This window comes from Ochotona curzoniae, unplaced genomic scaffold (genome assembly GCF_017591425.1).
Source record: "Ochotona curzoniae isolate NIBS_2020 unplaced genomic scaffold, NIBS_Ocur_1.0 contig_1014, whole genome shotgun sequence".
In the NCBI taxonomy this organism is placed as follows: Eukaryota; Metazoa; Chordata; class Mammalia; order Lagomorpha; family Ochotonidae; genus Ochotona; species Ochotona curzoniae.
In genome coordinates, this window is record NW_024464920.1 from 30,839,292 (window position 1) to 30,860,723 (window position 21,432).

General features: G+C 42.8%; 1 protein-coding gene across 11 annotated transcripts in view; it reads left to right on the plus strand.

The window, feature by feature from the left end:
• The window catches only part of GRIP1 (glutamate receptor interacting protein 1), a 570,734-nt gene extending 549,711 nt beyond the window's left edge, over positions 1 to 21,023 (plus strand). For all 11 annotated transcript variants that reach the window (XM_040982180.1, XM_040982200.1, XM_040982132.1 and 8 more), the window contains 2 exons: positions 10,452 to 10,598; positions 19,275 to 21,023. In XM_040982180.1, the coding sequence (XP_040838114.1) occupies positions 10,452 to 10,598; positions 19,275 to 19,505 (378 nt within the window). In that variant the 3' untranslated portion in view covers positions 19,506 to 21,023. The remainder of the gene's footprint in view (positions 1 to 10,451; positions 10,599 to 19,274) is intronic.
• Positions 21,024 to 21,432: the final 409 nt, after the last annotated feature.

The window sequence follows — 21,432 nt, forward strand, 5'->3', positions numbered from 1 at the left end:
AATTTTCTACACCAATATCTTCACTGAAAAGAGGGGTCCAAGTTGAACACTGAAAGGCTGCCCCCTTAATTACAGACTTGTAATGGATGATTACTTCTCAAGAGATGTGAGATTCTCTTTGAGATGCAATTTAAATGTCTTAGTGCAGTACAGGGCAAGCCCTGGTTTCATTCTACCTCTAACCATGGAAGTTCTGACTTGGCTTCATGGAAACAAACCTATACTACCTATAGAGCTGAATTCCAGACTTGCTGGAAGAGCTAAGAGAAGGCTTGTAGTGAGTGGTAGTGTTTACAGAACCATGCATTAGGGAGCATAATAGTAGGGCAGTACCTTTGGCTCTCTTTTCTAGAACTAATATTTATTCTTTAATTAAAAAAAAATTTGTTAAACATCATGTTGATTTTTATTTGAAAGGTAGATTTACAAATAGAGGGGGAAACAGATCTTCCATCTGCTGGCTCACTTCCTAAATGGCTGTATCAGGAGTTAAGAACTTCTGATGAGTCTCCCACATGAGTGCAAGGTCCCAGGGCTTTGGGCCATCTTCCTGCTTTTCCAGGCCACAGACAGGGAGCTGAATGAGAAGTAGAGTAGCTGGGACATGAAACAACACCCACATGGGATGCTAGCACTGGTAGGTGGAGGATTCGCTTATTGAACTACCATGTTGGCTCCTTTACTTTTTTTTTTTTTTTTACAACATATTTTTTATTGGAAAGGCAGATTTACAAAGAGAAGCAGATACAAAGAGAAAAACCTGTCTGCTGGCTCACTGCCCAAGTGACTGTAATGGCCAGAGCTGAGCCGATCAGGAGCCAGGAGCTAGGAGCTTTTTCTGGGTCTCCCACATAGGTACAGGGTCCCAAAGCTTTGGGTTATTCTCTGCTGCTTTCCCAGGCCATCAGCAATGAGCTGGATGGCAAGTGGAATAGCCAGGCACAAACTAACACCCATATAGGATCCTGGTTGATTCAAGGTGAGGATTTAGCTACTGAGTCATCACACTGGGCCCATTTTTTAAAAGCATTTATTTGAGAAGGATGGAAAGGCAGAGACACAGAAAGGGATACACAGAGCTCTCATCTGCTTAATTACTCCTTAAGTGCCTACAACAGCCAGGGTTAGGCTAGAGACAAAATTGGAAGCCAGGAGCTTTATCCAGGTCTTCCACATGTATGATAGAAATCAGATACTTCAGCCACCACCACTACCTTCCAGGGACTCATCAACAGGAAGTTGGAGGCAGAAGCCGGGGCCAGACATCAAACATAAGTAACCCAGCACAGGACACAGGCATCTTCGCCACTATGGTACATACCTGCCTGCTGACACATTATTTTTGTTGAACTCATAAGCATATGTAAAATTGTAACAATATAGTCCCACTTTTCTTGATAACCAAGATCCTCCATATAGTTAATAAGCTGTTGATAAGAGCTAATAATTATTCATCTTACCCAAGAACACACACGTTGATATGATGGAGTGATACACCTGCTCTTACCTCTCCCTCCGAAGACTCCCATTTTCCTAACCATCCTATAATATAGAGCTGTTTTGTTGTTTTTTTTTTTTTTTTTTTTGCCAGCTGACAAGGGATAAGGTGAAGGAAACAGAATGGGAAGTTATATGCTGAAACCTTGCATTCCTGTCCAGCCATTCACCCATCCATCTAATACATTCCTCTGTATCCCTCCACTCAAATACCCAGGGAGCACATAGTCTCATGGGAGACAGAGAAAAACAAACAGGAAGAGGATGAACAAGTGTAAATGATAAGGCAGACCCTGGCAGCCGCACAGTACATCACAGGGTGGCCTCTAACCCACCTTGGAGGGTTTGGACTTCCTAGGAGTCAGGCTTGAATCCACAGCTGAGAGTAGAGGCTAAGAGGCCACTCCAACCAAAGAAGTACATGCGAAGAGTTAGCAAAGACTACAGCACTGAAGGAATGAAGATATGATCAGAGCCTAGAGTTAGAGCCCTGTGCTTTAGGAAGAATTACAGATTTGAAAAAAAATAACAATAAAAAGCATCTTTGTTTCTGACACTTCAGGACAAGGACGCAAGCTTAGCTACATCCCACAAATTAGCTTGTTTATCCAGTTATCCTGAATTGATGTGTCTGCTTGGTAAGTCACGTGTCCTAATCTGCTCACTGACACACGCCATTAGGCTGTAAGAACTCCCATGGTAATTTAACTGCAGAAGCTGCATATTCAATGCTAATTCTGCTGTACCAAGAGAGGGCAGGCTCCTCCTAGGCCCTAGCGTGTCTGAACATTCTTCACCTCCTCTGGAAAATTCTACTTGGCTAGGCAGAAGCAGGAAGGCTTGATAACCCACCCTCCTAGAGCCCCAAACAAAAAGCCTCGCCTCCCACAAGTATGGATGGCTTACTCAGTGCTGAGTGCCAGTGCTTCTGTTTTTATCCCTCACAGTGGTTCTTCTGGGCAGATAATTATCCCCACTTACCGAAAAATACCAAGAATAAAATAGAGTCATTTTCCCCTCTTTATTGAAGCAGTCTCCTCAAAAGAAAATATTGATGGTCCAGGAATACAAACTTCTCTCCCCATCCCTCCTGCACTGAAAGCATTTAGCAAAAATAATAACATTAAATTGAATGCGCAGGTTATTACAGCTAGGCCTTTGAAAAAAATGCCAAAAAATAGATATTGTTAAAAAAAATGACAACAAAAAGGGACCATCCACTTCCTGGCACACTGAATGGTAGGGACAGGCTTCTTGGAACATTTATGTGGCTCTATGTGAATTCAGAGTCACAAGATCATAGCAGCAATGGACCAATCTAGCCCCAGACAGGGCATTGTGTCACTTCTGTCATTACCCCGAAAGGCCAGCAGCAAATGCATTTCACATGTCATTTAACTTTCTAACTTGAGCCCCAACAACAACAAAAAAGTGGAGTCCTGGACATTAGAATACCTCTAAAATAATGTAAAGTGAAAATGGCACAGAGGCTCCTGCTGCCTGGCATTGTGGTATCCTTGTAGTTCATGCTCACATTTTGGATAGCTTTCCTTTTTAAGTGACCCAAGTTACTATGCTAGGCCACCCAAAACATTTATTTGTTTGCACACCCTCCAATTTGGAAGTGCTTGAGAAGAGAACAATTGTCATTAGGAAAATTACTTAGTTCTTGGTACTAAGTGCTTAGAGTAAATATTAGTATTATATTTGGTTTGTGCGTGCAGGTGTCTGTTGAATACCAAAAACTGCCTGGGATCATAAAACACAGTGACTTGCAATCCTAAAAATGTCTATATATTTTTTTTAAAATGTGCTTTTTGAATGGCAGCCTGTGTGTCTTGCTTCTCAGGTTTTCATGTGAACTCTGCTGGCACTTCAGGTCTGTAGAGTTAACAGCTTCCCTAGAGACAGACTGCGCTCTGGGGACTGACCCTCTCCCTGAGGGCACTGTGCATCACTGTGACCACATATGTTTATTCCTAGGTTGTAAAGTTTCCTATCATCCCTGAGATGATAGAAACTTGAGATGATAGACGTTGGCTCACAAATGAAGTAGCTCTCTGAAGGCCATTTGCATTCCTACTGTCTAAGTATTTGGAGACTAGTCCTCTTGACTTCTTTCTCCAGCACAGTTCTGTAGTATCCCTTGCCTGGCAGGGTGAGGGAAAGCATTTAATACATAACAATCTAGCTGATATCTTGTCTCTTTTTTTCCTAAAATGTAACATTATCATAATGTGTTTTGTGTTGCTGTAATGGAAGACTTGATGGGTTGTAACAGAATACCCGAAGCTGGGTATTCTATAAAGAACACAGGCTTGGGAGTGAAGTTAAGAGGCACCCACTCCATATCGGAGTATCTGGACGTACCAGCTCTGCTCCCAATTCCAGCTTCTCTCACAGCAGGTGACAGGTCAGGTGGTCAGGTGTCTGCCACCTGTGTGGGTGACTTGGCTTGAGATCTCAGCTCTGGCTTTAGCCTGGCCCTGCCCCAGCAAGTGTGAGCATTCAGGAAATGAAGGAGCAGATGCAAGCTTCTCTCTCTCTCTCTCTCTCTCTCTCTCTCTCTAGGAATGAAACAGCAAATGTTAGCTTTTCTCTCTCTCCTCCCCCTCTCCATTTTCTTCCTTTCCTTCTTCCCTCCCTCCCTAATAATTTTCTTTTTAAAAAATTCAGATGTATTTAGCACACAGTTTTGGTTCCTAAATGCCCCATGTCAGGTAGATTCCCGTTTCACCTCAGGTGAGGGTGTCACTGGTTGTGTCACAACTTGCAGAGAAGCAGAAAGGGAAAAAGGGGGAGCCTCACTTTATGCCTGCTCTCAGGAGAATCCCTTTGGAGAGCAGCACTGACCCAATCACCTCCCACTATGCCCTGTCTCTTAAAGGTTATACTACCTCAGCATCAGTACATTGGGGACCAACATCCCAGCACATGAATCTTTGAGGGGCAAACTTGATTGTATCTAAACCACAGCAGTTGTGGAACTCTGTCCTTATCCAAGGCTCTTTATATTGTGGCTCTTTATATTGTCATGTGTCAGCAACCTCTGGGATGGGGTAAGGAAAAAACAAGACTATTGGTGTCCAGTCCATTGGGAATACTTGTCACCTTCCTGAATAACAATGAGTCTGGCACCAGTTCCCATAGCGCCGGAGAGTGGATGGGGGGCATGACTGACACTCAGAGCTCCAGGTGTCCCCGAATCAAGGAGGTCCACAATGGCCAGAGAGGAGTAGAAGTGAGTAGATCACAGAGGCAATAAGAAAGCATCTTAAGCTGGTGGAAGGCCTGGCAGAACTGTCTGCTGTGGACATTGCTCTAACATTACACTGAATCTATGAATTCTGTGCTGGATGGCACATCTCTTTCTTTAGGTAAGGAATGATAAATGAGAAAGAATATAGACTTTTTATAAGGTAGATGTAGGTTTCAGCCACTGCCTGGCATTCATTAGCCATGTCACTATAGTGAGCTCAATGTTCTCTCTTAGCCCATATGAGATAGAGTCACCTGCATACCCAGAGGGAGATTTCACCAAAGAGCATTTACCCTGGTCACATCAAGAGAAACTGAGGCCAAGTATAAGGGGCAGGACTATATGTGGGCAGCAGGCAGGCCTGGCTACAGACACCTGCGATAGAGACTTTGCAACAGAACCATCCAACTGAGTGGTATCCAGGAATTGAGAGGGAGCGGCAGTGGAGGTGAAAATGACCAGGTGGCCAACAGCTGCTTGTGGCGTGGTTTGATGGAATGAATGTGAGGATGTCCCAGCTCTTTCCTCTTGTTCTTAGGTGAAATGAAATGCTAAATGTGTGCAATGCTCTGGGACTAATCAGGGCAGAGCACAGACATCCACCATGGATCCTAAAAACAGTGATGCTTCCTTGGTTGAAACTTGGTTCTCCAAGGGCCAAGAAAGCTGCTGACTTGCTCCTACTTAGAGCCCACATTCCAGCTCCTGACTCTGTCCTCGGTGAGCCCTGGTTTTCCCAGCCACAGAGCCACAGAACCGCAGAGCCGCAGGGCCGCAGGAAGCAGTGTTGGAGGCAGATCTCCCTTTCTTTGCCAATGATACTCTCCAGGTGGGAGGGCAGCAGCTGCATTTCTGACCAATTTTTCTTAAAACCCTTGAGCTTCCAGTGGCATAAGCTGAGTCTGCTTCCTCCTGGGCTGAAAGAGTACAATCAGGAAGACTGTATTTTTTCCCCTCCAGCTTCACAGGTTAGTATAGCCTCATCCCCAAAACTAACATGATTTGAGTTGTCCTGACTTGAAAGTACCAAATTACTCAGGGAGTAACTGCAAAGTGTAAACCAAATGCCCAGTGAATTACAGGAGAACCAGCACCATCTCTCAAAAGTGGCCGCCAATTTGCTCCCTAAGGTCGTCAGAGTATGGGATTGAGCTATAGGGAGGCTTGTAGTGGCTGTCACCTGCTGTGACTTATCAGAATAATACACAATTGCTGTTGAAATCCAACTGCGTTAAGTTGGCTCTGCTGCTGAAGCTTTGCCCGAGTATCAACACTGATAACACAAACAGCGGCTTTCCGATCTTTGCCTCGAGGACACTGCTAAGACATGTGGATAGGCTCACTCAGAAATACACAACAAGCCTGAGCTTGAGTCACAGTGACCCCCTGTACCTCTAGTCAAAGCTTCTGTTCTCAAGCGAGTGAGAGGCAATTGCAGCATGTGCTGACAGGTAGTTAGAGCTGTCTCCTTGCTTGGAGCATTGTGATTCAAGATGCTAACTGAAGCTGTTGGGATATAACCTTACGGTTGTGTTCTTGGCCAGGTTCCCCAAAGACATCTTCCTGTCAGCACAGAATAGAGACCCTGCAAGGAGAATGTTACTTCCCAAAGGCTAGGTAGGGGTGCAGAGCCCACCAGCAGGATGGGGAGATGCAGTAGCACTGAACACTTAAAGCCAGCGTTCATGGAAGTCCTCAGCAGGCACTGGTGAAACTGCACAGGCGGCATCAGTGGCTCACCTCGTCTGTTGGGGAGTTGAAAAGGATAAAGCCGCTGACTGCAGAGAAGACTATAGGACCAGGAAATCAACCTGTCTTAATTTGGTGGCAGGAACAAAGCAAATGAGATCAGATATTCTAGTAGTGGATCCTGGAGTTTAGGCATTCTTACCAGAAAAGGCCCCCCATCAGCTTCCTCCGGGCTCCATGTCCATGTGAATAGAGAGAGAATGATTTTGCCAGGAGTTTTTGGGAGAGCAGAAGCAATCATATAAAGCGGTGTCTGGATAAGGGATTCATCTGCATGTGGGAAATTGAATCTCAGAATCCTAAGAATTATCTCTGGATGGGCTGTAAATGACATGTGACCGCTACCAGTCTCCAGCCAGCGAGGCTGCATGCCACACAATTTACTGCTGCTGCGTTTGGAACAGCCAGCTCTGCTCCCCATGTGTGTGTGTATTATCAAGTTTCTGGAATCCTTGATGTGATTTTAAAATGATTTCATTTTTGTTGATTTGCTATTACTTAGCTGTTTTCAAGAGAATTGTAGAGCTGCCTATTAAGATCGGCTACCCTCTAAGCTGAGGAATGCTATCTGCAGAAACAGAGGACTTTCCAAACCGTTTTAGTGGTCCCTATGGAGAGGTGCTCTCAAGGTACATCAAGGCCGGGCAAGCCAGGGCTGCTGGCCGGTGCTGTGACTTGGGGTTAGTGAGATGATCTGCCGGCCCACTCTGGCTGGTATAACAGTCCCGTTAGCTGCTGTTGGCTCTGCTGGGTGTTACTTTCCCTTATGTTCCCTCCCCTTCCCCTGGGGTCCAAACAGTCGAAGCAGACACACAAGCATTCCTCCTGAGCCAGTGGAGCCAGGAAGAATTTCATGTACTGCCCATACCAAGCATTCCCAAGATAAAGGATTTCTGATTGACAATATTGAGACATATGTCTGAAATCTCAGAGCAGGGAGGGTTTCTTAATAGCCATTGCAACTTAGGCTGTGAGACTCTCGTGTTCAAGCACCTCACAATGGGTGTGCCTCAAGAACAGGTCTGGGTGTGTAAACAAGTGCAGATCCACTTTTGCAACCAACCATAAACACAGCATCTTTGGGGACTACATCCTTTAACCTGGTTATGGGAAAAAAAAACCCCAGAAATAGGTAAGAAGCTGCACCACCCTCCCTGAATAGGGTCCCTGCAGCGGGTATTCTGTTTGTCATGTCAGAAACCACCATAGCTAGGAACACAGGAAAAAGAAAGGTGTCTCCTCCCTTCCAGAAGCTTGAGGGAGAGACACTTGCCATACACCCAAGTCCAGGACACCAACCGACATGCCCTTCACTCCTGATGAATTGGCAGATTACCCTCTCAATTGCAGTCCGGACCCAACCTCGTGCGCCCTCAGTGTGCACGTCAGATGGGCTAGCCAGTTTTACTAACCCTAATTCTACACACGTGCACACACACACAGTCTGCTTTTTTCTTTTCTTTTCTTTCTTACTCTCTCTCTCTCTCTCATGGAATAACTCAATACACAGTGTTATTGTAGTAAATATCAGGGCTGTGACTCTTATTCAGGTGGTTGGGACTCAAACTGCATTTAAACAGGCTGAAACTCACGTGTTTGAAAAAACTTAGGAATTAGGCAGGAAGGTACTTGTTTTTAATCCCTTAAAGCAACGTTGTGAGCCTTTCCTTTGAATGTGCTTGTGGGAAGGAAGGAGCAAGAAGAAATGTTTAGATGCTATTTTTCATAGGATCCAGGAATGCCACTGATTATATAATACAGTCTGAGTTCAGATGTTAAAATGTGGGGAGAAAAAAAAAATGACACATCTTAGAATCCTGGAATCAGGCATTCTATGTGGCAGCTGGGTGTAATGGTTATGAGCACTTAGGGTAGAATCTGACAGACTCAACCCAACCATTCATTACCTCTGTGGCCTTCAGTAGATTGCTGAGCCTCTATAAAATTGAATTTCCTCACCTCTGATATGACCAGAACTGCTAAGGCTACCTTGTGAATAGTACTGATCCAAGCAGCGTGACAGCTTAATTCTCCATCCAGTAAAATGAAAACCCACAGCCTCAACACTTTCATATTCCCTTCAGTAGTTCAAACCCCCTCTGGAGAACAATAGTGCTGTAAAGGGTTTAGACCTCACATTTTGTCCTGTTAAGCCTTGACCTTATTATTTCAAGAGACTGTGTCATGCATTCATTATATTAAAAAAATAAATGTACACATATATACTTTTCTAAATTATTATTTTGATCATGAAAAAGTAAATCCAAATCACTGTTTAAAGTGTGCATCTGTTTACTGATGGGCCTCGAGAAATCTTGATAAAGTCAGTGGCCCCCGAGAGCATGAAAGGAGCCCGAGGTGCTGCAAAGACCAGTGTCCAGCATGTGAGAGCTCGCCGACTGCTCTAGAATCCTGGGTTTGCCCCATGAAGGTGGCTCTTCTGCTCATTGGCTAATGGTGGAGCCCAGAATCGTGATTCAGTAAATCTGATGGCTCTAGAAATAGCTGCTTCTTTAACTTCAGACTACCTCCTTTAGGTGGGCAGGGTGGAAGAACTGAGCTGAGAGAAAGCCAGAGCTGGCAGTAGCTGGCTTTCAATGGATAGAAAACCAGTGAGGCTGCAGCACAGAAATATGATGTCTAATCCCCAGTACCTAGTCTAATCCCCAGGCAAGTACTTAAGCAGACAGTCCTCATCCCCAAGCAGAGTTTAGTTTAGGTATGAGCCTTCATGTCTTTTAAATATGTTTTGGGACGTCAGGTGTTGTGGCATAACAGGTGAAGTTTCAATAGGGTAAACCGCCTCATGCGTAGCTGGCATCCCATTCTGAAATGCCTGGGATCAAGTACCACCTTCACTTCCCATGTAGTTCCTGATAATATGGCTGGGAGGCAGCAGATAACAGCATAAGTGTTCAGGTTCCTGTCCCTTACGTGGGAGGCAGGAATGGAGTTCTGTACTCCTGTCGTCAATCTGGCTCAGCCCCAATTATTGAGGGCATTTGGGGAGCAAGCCAGTGGATGGAAGATTCATTCATATCTTTCTCTTACCATTCAGATAGATAGATAATTTTTTAAAAAGCAGCGTTTTGTTGCTGGTACTGATGGTGTACCATAGCAAATAAAATTATGTATTTCATGAAACGTTAACCAAGGAAGTGTATATACTTTGCAGTTTTAGCACAGCACTCTGCCTGAGGAAGGTGGGACAAAAGGAAAGTCCTGGGCCTGGCGTGGTAGACTGGAGGCTAAAGTCCTCGCCTTGAACGCGCTGGGATCCCATTTGGGCACCAGTTCTAATCCCGGCAGCTCTACTTCCCATCCAGCTCCCTGCTTGTGGCCTGGGAAAGCAGTTGAGGATGGCCTAGGGCCTTGGAACCCTGCACCCACTTGGGAGACTGGGAGGAAGCTCCTGGCTCCTAACTTTGGATCAACTCAGCTCTAGCTATTGCTGTCACTTGGGGAGTGAATAAGGGATGGAAGATCTTCCTGTCTCCTTCTCTCTGTATATCTGACTTTGTAATACAAAAAATACATATATAAAAGAAGGAAAGGCCTTTGGCTTATTCCTGAATATCTCAGCAACCCTTGGGTTCTTCTCATACCAGGCAGGAGGTTGCTGCAGGGAAATGCTAGAAGGCAACCTGCCCTAGAGGAATTCCGCTAAACGTAATTGATGGCAAAGGCAGGGAGTAGGGGAGAAAAGACGGGCTCTCCAGTTCTCCTCCTCCTCGGTCAGTTCTGGATGGGAAGTTCATAAGCTCCAAGGATGTTCTTAGAGTGTGAAAAAAAACTAGATGATGGGATGGAAGGAGCTGCCTACTGCTTATCTTACAAATCCATTGTGTTATTCATGTTAGTTCGAAAATACTGTTCATCAGGAACTTGCAGAAGCAAAAAGTCTCCAGCCCAGCTGAATTTTCCCTTCACCTTTCTTATTTTCCAGGTGACCTTGTACAAGGACTCTGACATGGAGGACTTCGGGTTCAGTGTAGCAGACAGCTTGCTGGAGAAAGGAGTATATGTTAAGAATATTCGCCCAGCTGGGCCAGGCGATCTTGGTGGCTTAAAGCCCTATGACAGGCTCTTACAGGTAAGACCTCAGGTGGAATCTTACTTCCCTGTAGCTCACTTCCAACAGGGAATTTCTTACACAGCTTTCTGTATGCTTGGGATCCTCTGCTCTTTTTCTGCCTCAAATATTTGCACAGGACTTTGGAAATGGCAATAATGAACAGTTGAGTACAAAAGTTCTGCTGTGTCAGTTCTTAGATTCTTATTTTTTTTGGCACTGAATTCAAGACCATATTTCCCAGTTTAATGCGTATTCCTCAGTTCCTGCCCAGCCGAGTCTCCCTGTGCATGTGGTAATCACATCAGCCGTGCGAAGTTACCCTGCTCTAAGCCTCCAGTCTAGTCCTTCCTCTGTTCTTCAGCTAGACACACAAGCCCTTTATGATTTGGTTTCTCCTTCCCCTTCAACACACAGATCACATCACCTCTGGCTTTGGTTACTCTAGCTACATCTGGTCTCGTTTCAGGAATGGTGTATTCTGCCACCTGTTGGCTTTCCAAAGACCTGATTTCCTAGGTAGGAGTCACTGCTGTTCCTTAACACACCAAGTACCTGTGTATTCTCCATTACCTGCACTAAGCAGATTCACTCTCCTGCTTCAGGTACCTGCTCACAGGCCTGCCAAAACATTCAAAATAATGTCCCCCCCACACGCACACTCCTATATTATCACAGTAGTATAGTCATTTAGTAACATGGCAGATTAGGTACAGGCAAGAGTAGAAAATCCAGTATCTTACTGTCAGGGCATATCATTAACAGCTTCCTTGGGGAGAGTCCTTTGATTTGGAAGTTGAGATGTGAACTGCAGTATGCTAGTCTCCATTATATAGTTCATCTGTAAGAATATATGTATATACAAGTTTACCTATGTATCTATTGCTCTTATATTTTGCGTGAAGGTTGTCTTATGTAAGAGAACCTATGATATTTGTTCTTTTGGGATAAGCTTATTTCACTGAGCGAAATAGCTTCTGGTTGGGACCATCTCATTGCAAATGGTAGAATTTCATTCTCTTTAAAGGCTGAGTAGTGTTCAATGGACTAAATGTACCACCATTTATCCATGCCTCTTTTGATAGGCATCTGGGTTGCTTCCATGTCTTTACTATTGTTGATTGTGCTGCTGTAAAAACAGGCTCACAGGTCACTTTCTCATATGCAGATTTCACTTCATTTGGATATACTGGGAGTGTGATAACTGGGTCATAGGTGTATCAATTTTCAGTTGGCTGAGCACTCTTCACACCGACTTCCATGGGGGCTGCACTAGCATACACTCCCACCAACAGTGGAATAGGGTTCCCTTTCCCCCACATCCACACCAGCTGGTGTTATTAGTTGCTTTCTCTATGTAGGTCCATCTCACTGGAGTTAGGTGGAATTTCAATGTGGTTTTCGTTTGTATTTCTGACAGGGAGCGTGAGCATTTTTTCATGTGTGTATTAGCCATCCGAATTTGTGGGTTTTTTTTAAACCTGCTCATTTCCTTTGCCTATTGCTTCACAGAGTTGTTTGTTTTGATGTTGCTGTATTTCTGAAGCTCTTTGTAAATCCTGGATATTAGTCCCCTGTGTGTTGTTCTCCTGTTTTGTTGGTTGCCTCTTTGTCTATTGATCATTTCCCATCATGGGTGGATGGGGGTAAGACAGGGAAGATCATAGGTAAGTAAGGAGACGGGTGGACAGGTATGGGTCACACGCCATACCTAATGTTTGTTGCCTGATTCAGACCTAGTGAATCATTAATGCCTTCCACACGTCTTGCCAGAGTAGCCTGCATGGTAGCTGGCAGCTTGGATCTGTTGTGGAGATAAGATGTTAGCAATATATCTAAAGATTCAGGATAGTGAAGGCATGGGTTTGGTTAAAGTTACCTACATTCCGAAAAAGAAGAAACCAAAGGCTAGAATCCTAACATTAAAATTTGAAGGAAGCAAAACAAGAAAGAACTGATAGCAATCAATTTAAATGACTAGAGGATCAAATCAAAGCAATATCCCAGGAACCAAGTGCTTTGAGAGCTACCAGCCTCAATGAGATTCCAGCACCAGCTGGCAGGCACGCACCCCTCAGATAATTAAGGGGAACTGACATGGCTGTTCACAGTGACTCATTCAGATACTTGCTTTCCCTGGAGGATGGCTGAAAGTCAGTTGTCTGATCTCAGCCAGTGGGTCCCTCATATAAGAAGCGTGATTGTTTTGGCAGATGAGTTGATGGCTCTGTTAGGCATCATCCAGTTGATGCCTGCGTGACTGTCACTCTGAGCTGGCAGCCAGTTCTTGTGTTCTCCCTGGTGTTCAGAGCAAACAGGCCCTGCGGTGGCCCGTGCTTCAGCAGATGGAAAATGCGTATTCAGTATACCACCACAACACACACACATGCACAAATTGTTTAAATAAGTATAAGAGAAACAAAAGTAACAGAAAGAGAATGAATATGGAGTCTTAAGTTCAAGGGCAAATGTCTGAATGGTCCCTTTAAAAGAAGTAGCAGGAAAAGCAAGGAGTACCGTCCACCAGACAGCCTCTCCAAAATATGTGTGACCCTTCCAGCTGCACCAAGGAAGGAGAGTCTTAAAAATAGATAGGTACACACAGCAGCAAATGCTAGAGGCCAGGGAGGATGAGAGCAAGAGACTGCTGCTTCCCAAAGTTGACAATCAAGGTCACTTGCCAACAGTGCAATGTAAGTGTCATGCCTGGGTGTCAAAGATGGAGGAAGGAATGGGAAGAAAGAATGGAAGTGGTTTGTAGATGATTTTAAAAACTTGTTGCTGAAGACAGAAATGGGGAAAGATGACATGTGTGCCTATAAGCAGAAGAGGAGATGGGCTCACTAGGGAGAGAGCTAGTTGAGCACCTGGGCTCCTGGGTCAGCCATACAGCCTGAGAGCACATCCTAACCTGACCCTTACCAACTTCAGTCAAAAGCAAAGCACCGAACACTCTGCCCAGTTTTTACCTCCTGAGATCCATGGAAAACACTTAGCATTGGAGCATCCAGCATCTGGCTGGGGATAAGATTGGGATGAGTTACCTATTTTATATTTTAATTTTTAGGGTTTTGTTTTTGACAGATTCAAAGCGATTTGTAGATGCAATTCTAAGAAAATACTAATATTTTCTTCCTCCCCCCTCTTCCCTCCCAGACTCCTTCCCCTCTTCGTTTTTAGTTTCTGTAATACCATTTTAAATTTTCACAACAGTAAAAGGGGTTAATATTTTATCCAATAAGAAATTTAATAAGTAAAAATCAAAAAAACATTAGCTTAGTGGGAATGCAGACAATAGCTATCAATAACAATTGAAAAAAAGATTTCATTCACAGAGTTTTTGTAATCACAGATCATTAAAACTATAGTAGTATAAAATTAATAACCACTGATTTGACAAAGTTGTATAAATTGCATTTGCAGCAACCAATTCACACAGGTGTGTATTTTTACTTTTTAGATTTTCACTAGACCACGTATATAGGAGAAAACACGCAATATTGTCTTCCTGTGTCTGTCTTATTTAACCCAACATGATTTCCTCTAATTGAGTCCATTTGGCTATAAGCATAATTTTATTTTTTTATAGCTGAGTATCATTCCATTTTTTACATATGTATATATTTTTTCCTTTATCCATTCATCTAGTGATACCTTGATTGATTACAAATTTTGGCTGTTCTGAATAGTGCTGCTATAAACAGGATCATTCAGGTATCTGATTCATTCCATCCATGTCTTTAGAATACATTCCAATAGAGAGATTGCTGGATCATATGGCCAGTCTGTTCCATTCATGTAAGTATCAGTTTTTATGCTGGTACCCTGATGATTAATTGCTATAACTTTGTACTACAGTTTGAAGTTAGGTATTGGGGTTGCTTCGGGTATTGTGGGTCTTTTGTGATTCCATATGAATTTTAAGATTGCTTTTTCTCATTTTGTAAAGAATGTTATTGGAATTTTGATAGGGATTGTATTGAATCTGTAGATTGCTTTCAGCAGTATAGATTTTATAATGATGTTGATTCATCCAATCCATTAGCAAAAATATTTTTGTTTTGTGTCTTTGATGATTTTTTCAATGCTTGATAACTTTCACTATAGAGATTTTTCACTTTAAATTTACTTCTATATATTGGATTTTTTTTTACTATTGTGAATGAGATTTATTTATTCTTTGAGTTCATCATTAGTACACAAAAAAGCTAGTGCTTTTTTGTATGTTTATTTTGTAATGTGCAATGTCACTAAATTATTTCATCAATTCTTAATGCTTTTATAACGGAGTGTTTAGGTTTTCCAGGTACAATATCGTGTCATCTGCCAGCATGCATAATTTTACTTCCTCTGTTCCAATTCTGATGCACTTTCTCCTGCCTCACTGCCCCTGCTAAAACTTCTAGTGCTATACTGAATAAATGACAGAAGCAGACATCCTTATCTTGTTCTAAATTTGAAAGGAAATTTTCCATTTTCCATATTCAGCATGATTTTTGATATAGGTTTCTGATATAATCTTTGTAATTTTGAGGAATGTTTCTTTATAGCTAATTGGTGGAGGGTGTTTATTATGAAGGGGTATGGAATCGTATCAGATACTTTCCCTGCACCTGTTGAGATGATCGTATGGTTTTTGTTCTTCATTCTGTTGATATGATGTATGTTTCTTGATTTGTGAATGTTGAATCCACCCTTGCATTTCTGTGATAGATCCCATTTGATCATGATATACAGTCTTTTTTTTTTTTTCGTCAGAATACACAGTATTTTATTTTAAACTGGTTACATGGCTTCCTCAAAAGCATTAAGGTAGCTGAAAACACTTAAGAATTTAATGCCTGAATGTAATCCGAACTAGCAACAGCTGAGTTTAACAAAGGACATGAACAAGTGACCCTAACACTCTGGTTTACAAAATAAAAGGGTGAAAAAGAAAAAGACAAAAAAAGTCACACAAAAGCATCAAGAAATACATTACACATTTAGATCATTTAGATAAAAAACAAAAACACAGAAAAAAAGTTTATAAATGTAAAAGTTAGTCCGAGTCTCAAAAGGCAGCTTTAATTTCAAAACCATGTTAGGAATCAGTCATTACTGCTTGTACAGAGGAAAATAAATCCACAGAACTTGCTCGGAATCCTGAGCAGCATTCCACCGCTTCCCAGAAAGTACAACTCCTTTAGAAAAAAACAAAACCCTACAGTCTTTTTTTATGTGGTTTTTATTTCAGTCGCTGGTATCTTGCTGAGAATCTTTGCATCTATATTCATTAGGGATTTAAGTTTGAAGTTTTTTGGTATCGTGTCTTTGTTTGCTTTTGGTATCAAAGTCATGAGTTTCTGAGTCCATGCTGCTCAGTGATTTGGAATAGTTTGAATTACTTCCTTTCTGAATGCTTTGTAGAGTTCAGTAGTAAAGTCATCACATCAAGTTCCATTTCCTTGATGGAAGACTTTGCTTACTACTTTAATCTTATTGCTCACTGTAGGTCGGTGTAGGTTGTCTATATATCCTTGATTTAATCTAAGTTATATTAGTCTGAGCATTCATCACTTTCCTGAGGATTTCCGCCTTATTAGCATACAGTTCTTCCTGGTACTTTAAGATCCTCTGTATTTCAGTGGTGTCACACTGTCATATTTTCCTTGTTAGTCTCACTAGAGATTTATCTACTTTTTTCTCAAAAGAAATCGTTTTTGTTGATCTTTTGCATTTTTTTCTATTCTATTTCTATTCTCATTCTAGTTGTTTCTCGCCTCCTGAAGATTTGGGGTTTGGTTTGTTCTTGCTTTTCTAGGTCTTCAACATGCATCACTGCATCTGTAATTTGAGAATTTCTCTTCTTTAATGTAACCACTGACTGCCATAAACTTCACTCATACAGTGCTTGTACTGTATCCCCCAGTTGCTCACATGATATATTTTCATTTATTTCAAAAGTTTACCACATCAGGGAACTGTTGATTATTCAGTAGCATGTTGCTGAATTTTCAAGTATTGGTGGTTGATTGTTCTTGATTTCTGAGTTTCTTGCTATTACACTGCTATGTTTTCGGTATTTTAAATTTGCTGAGACTTGATTTGTGGCCTACTGTTAGGCGGCTCCCTGTGCTTGTGAGAAAGCATTTCCGCAGCTGTTGCACAGACCGTCCTGTGAATGTCTGTTAGATCTATTTGCTTGAGACAAGGTTTCAACCCCAATGTGCTTTACTGATTTTCTGTGTGGATGCTCTGTCCATTACTGAGTGGTGTTGGAGTCGCTCTGTCTGTAGGTCCAATGGTGTAGTCTGTATATATATTTGGTTGGTCATATATGATGGTTAATGTCTTCTTGCTGAATTGAACCTTTTATCAAAACCTAGTGTTCATTTTATACTAAACCAGAATAGTTACATCAGCTTGAGTTGTAATTCAATCCCTCACTTTGTGTGCATCTTTGTGAAGGGAGCCTCTTATGGCGGCATATAATGGTGTCATGGTTTTTAATCAACTCAGCCAACCTCTTTTAGTTGAACTTAAGCCATTTACACTTAAAGTTAGCACTGACACAAACCAACCATCATTTTAGTGACTGGATAATGATTCTACCTGCTGCACTGGTGACATACATTTTATGTTTACCTCTAATGCAGGCCATCCTTCAAATTTCTTCAAGGTATGGTGGTGCTAAGTCCTCGATATTGTTTATCTGGAAAACAATTTCTCTTTCACTTTTTTAAAAGATTTTATTTTTATTAGAAAATCAGATATACAGAGAGGAGAGACAAAGATATTCCATCTTTTAATTCACTTCCCAAGTGGCCTCAATGGTTGGAGCTGTGCCAGTCTGAAGCCAGAACCCTGGAACCTCTTCCTGGTCTCCCATGTAGGTAGAGGGTCCCAGGCACTTTGGGCCAACCTCAACTGCTATCCCGGGCCACAAGCAGGGAGCTGGATGGAAAGTGGGACCACTGGCGTTAGAACCGACACCCATATGGGATCCCCACACATGTGAGGACTTTAGCTGCTAGGCTACTGCGCTGGGCCCGCTTACATTTTAAAAGGTAACTTCATTGAATATAATATTCTGTATTGAGAGGATTCGTTAAGATCATGAACATATCATCCCACTCTCTTCTGGTCTGAGGTTGCTGCTGAGAGTTCTGATGTTAATCATCATATGTAACCTGACACTTTTCTCTCGCTGGATGTGGTGTAGTGGATCCTCTTTTGCCACCTCCTCTCCTACCAGGTGACGGATACCCGAGATTAGCCACCCACACCAGCCCACGCACCGCTCGGTCGACCTGTGCGGTCACTGAGTTCCCACAGTCCCAGGATGCTGAACCTTCCCTCGGCCACAGGAGCCTTCTCCAGCAGCAGCTACCTCTGGGTGCTCTGCCTTGCTAGCTCAAGGCAGGCTAGTGAGAGGCAGACTTATCCTTTTGTCTGCTACTCACGTGCGTCTGCGCAGAATCAGGCCTACACCATAGCTGCCACAGCTGCAGGGCCAGCCCCCCTAAAAATGCTGGCTACTTGCCGAGGTTTAAGTGCCCTGAAGAATGGGGGAAAGAGTGGGTTTCTTCCCCATGGCAGCGCCCCAGATCTTTCCCTTGCTCTGGCTTCTGTGTGTACCTGCAGTCAGTGTAGGGGTTGAGATTCTATACTCGGCGATGGTTCAGGTTACCGTAACGGGTCTTCTGCACGACTCGCAGCACCTGTTACTTGAAGTGCTGGGCAGCTGCAGCTCACGGGGACTGCTGGCTGCCCTGGGCAGACCCCCCAGGGGCGCTTCCAGGCTCGGGACTTCTGTCCCACGGAACTTCCACCGTCTTCCTTCACTTTCTCACTAGACATTCCCACCGGACATCTGGAAACAGCCCTTCCTTCATTCAGCGGATGAGTGGGCAGATGCCACAGGGGGCTGCTATAGTCACAAAAGAAACTTCCATGGCAGGTTTGTTATGGGCCGCTTCGAGCCTCCAGAGGCTAAGGCAGCCTCGCCAGGGCTCACAGTGACAGTGTTAACTCCCACAGTCACAGCACCCAGGGGATCTGACTTTGCCCACAGAGCCCTTTGACTGCAGTGCTGGTAGTATTGTGGAAATTGACCAGCAGAGACTCGAGCCCTTCCTCTGGAGGGCAGCAAGCAACAGGAGTGCCCCCCAAGAGGCTGTGTCTCTAGCACCCCAAATCTATCCTTTATGGAGCATTTGCATGAGCTATTTTTAGTCCTGGTGGGGGCAAGCAAGCAGGACATGGAAGCAAACACACAGCAGTTAGCTGTGGCCATTACAATCCCAGAACTGCCAGGGTTGGTCCAGCCAGCACTGCCTCACCTCCTCCCTCATCCTTGGTCTTTACCTGATTGACTGTTCCTGTGAAGCCTACTTTCGTGCTGAGTGTCCTGTGTCCTGCATGTGAGCTTGCTTTCTGGTTTCCACTTCATCCCAGCCTTTTCACTTCCATAATCCCTTTTGGATTATTCATTTTATGCAGTGATACTGATGTTTTTGTATCACCAAGTGTAATCTGACTTGTATTCTAGATAGAACAAACCTTGTGAGGAGGTTTTGTAACAGCGTTCAGGCATGAGTTCAAGCAAGACTGTAACTACTGAGCTGGCTAGTGGTACTACCCAGGGGCCCCAGGAAGTCAGGCTTTGGGAGTTAGGATTACAACAATAACACAGTGTTCCTCTTGCCTTTGCAGGTCAACCATGTCCGAACCAGAGATTTCGACTGCTGCCTTGTTGTGCCACTCATAGCAGAATCTGGCAACAAGCTGGATCTGGTCATCAGTAGAAACCCCCTGGCCTCCCAGAAGTCCATGGACCAACAGACTCTTCCAGAAGGAGACTGGTGTGACCAGAACACTGCTTTTTCCCAGCAGCCCATCCACAGTGGTAACCTGGAGACACGAGAACCCACTAACACATTATAGCAGCACTTTTTATAAAGCAGGACAAAAGACGTTCTCTACATGGTGCTAAAAATCCCTTTCAGATTTCTGTGATATTTCAAGCACAGAGAATCACACATGGCATTAACTGCAAGCACAGGGGTCTTTTAAATCTCTCATGGCTCATGTTCACATCCCTTTTCAGGTTGAAGAGGTTTCTTTTTGGTGACCACTATGATATAGGGCAGGTACCTTCCTGCCAAGCCCAGTGGTAGAGAAAAATACGCAGGCTGCCCCTCCCCACAATTAACATCGGAGAAAACTTTTTACTACAAGTTCATCTCACTATCACTTTTTAAAAAGAGAAATATTTGAAAAAATTCTCTGATAGTTTCCTTACTTCACTTTCAAATCAGTTTCTTACTCTAAAGTCATTTAAGGTAAGAACTTGACCAACAAAATAGCTTTTCACCAAGCTGGCTCTACTAAGGGAACTGGTATTTGGGAAACTGTTGGAACTGTGTAATGGGAGGGGTACCGATATAAAATTAGCTTGAAATGTTCCAGCAGTGGTGCACGTAGAAGATCATAATAGGTGGTGGTAAATGTTTTGCCTAAATATAGGAATGATTTAACTAAGATGTATGCTATTCCCTATGCAACAAATGACCAAACAGGATATGTCTTGTGACCTGTTTTTTTTAAAGACATTTTTAATAGCTAAAAACCTCTGATAATGAATTAGAGTATGTAGTAACACTAAATAATTTCTTTTTAAATTTCAAGACTAAGAACTTAAGAGAGAATGCAGAGTCTACTCAAATGAAGCTCACCTTAATGATAGGCAAATCAAGCTCATACTGCTTGACGTGTTTTGCAAACTGGTAATATTGAGGGGTACACAGCACATGTACTTACACACGGCACTGGACTAGCTTTTGTTCTGAGCCACGCCACTTACTGAATTGTAAATACATTTTTCACAAAATGCATTGCCAATTATTACCATCCTTCAAAGCAATAAATTGTGACAGTTGCTTTAAATGTTTGTTGGCAACTGTTTTCATTTGTTCAGATATTTTGAATAGATACACTAATAAATGTTATTTGGTAAATATTAAAAAAAATAGATCTGTATATTGAAGGTAGAATCTCCATATTGAAACAATTACTTTGCAAACATTTTCATTTTGATCAGCAATTCAAACAACCACCTAGGCAAAAGCATTCACACACTGTCGTACATTTAAGGAAAAAGTTCACCTTTCTTTTTGGGCGAAGAACTGGATCTCAGTCACATTTCAGAACCGCCAGGGCAAGAAAGTGTAAAACAGAATCATGCTAAGAAGAAAAAATCATGAGTCACTTAAATATGTATTTTTATTTGTAACAAACAAGTATTAAGCTGTAAAGTATTTTTGTACAAATTTAATACTTTAATAGCATGGTATTTATCGTCTGTATGGTTTTGGGGAATTAAAAATTCTTGCAAATATTTGTATGAAAAAACCCCTCTACTAAATGGAATAAACAGTGATTTTAAAAAGGAAAAAAAAAAAAGCTGTGTGACATTTGTTTTTGTGCTTTGAAAACAAGTAGACTTTGGACCTGAAACCAACATGATCATTTTTACATAATTTCTTAAAGAGGGAGAAGGCTTTGCCACAAGCTTTAAAAGCACACAGAAAAGTAGGAAGAGCATGGATCTGACATGAGATCTGGGCAGGAATGGTGTTGTGAAATTCACTCACCCCACCTGTGATAGCAGTTACTGTCTACAGCACAGGGCTGACGTGAGGAGCAGGGCTGCCATCTACCTGCAAGGGCTGTGGACACCTGCCACGCCAGGACAGCTCTAAGATCCACAGTACATTTACATTAGGTGACTCAGACAGACCTTAAATCAAGATGCAGAATATCCGCCTTGGAGAATGTTCCAGGTAGTCTATGAGCTACACTTACACCAACT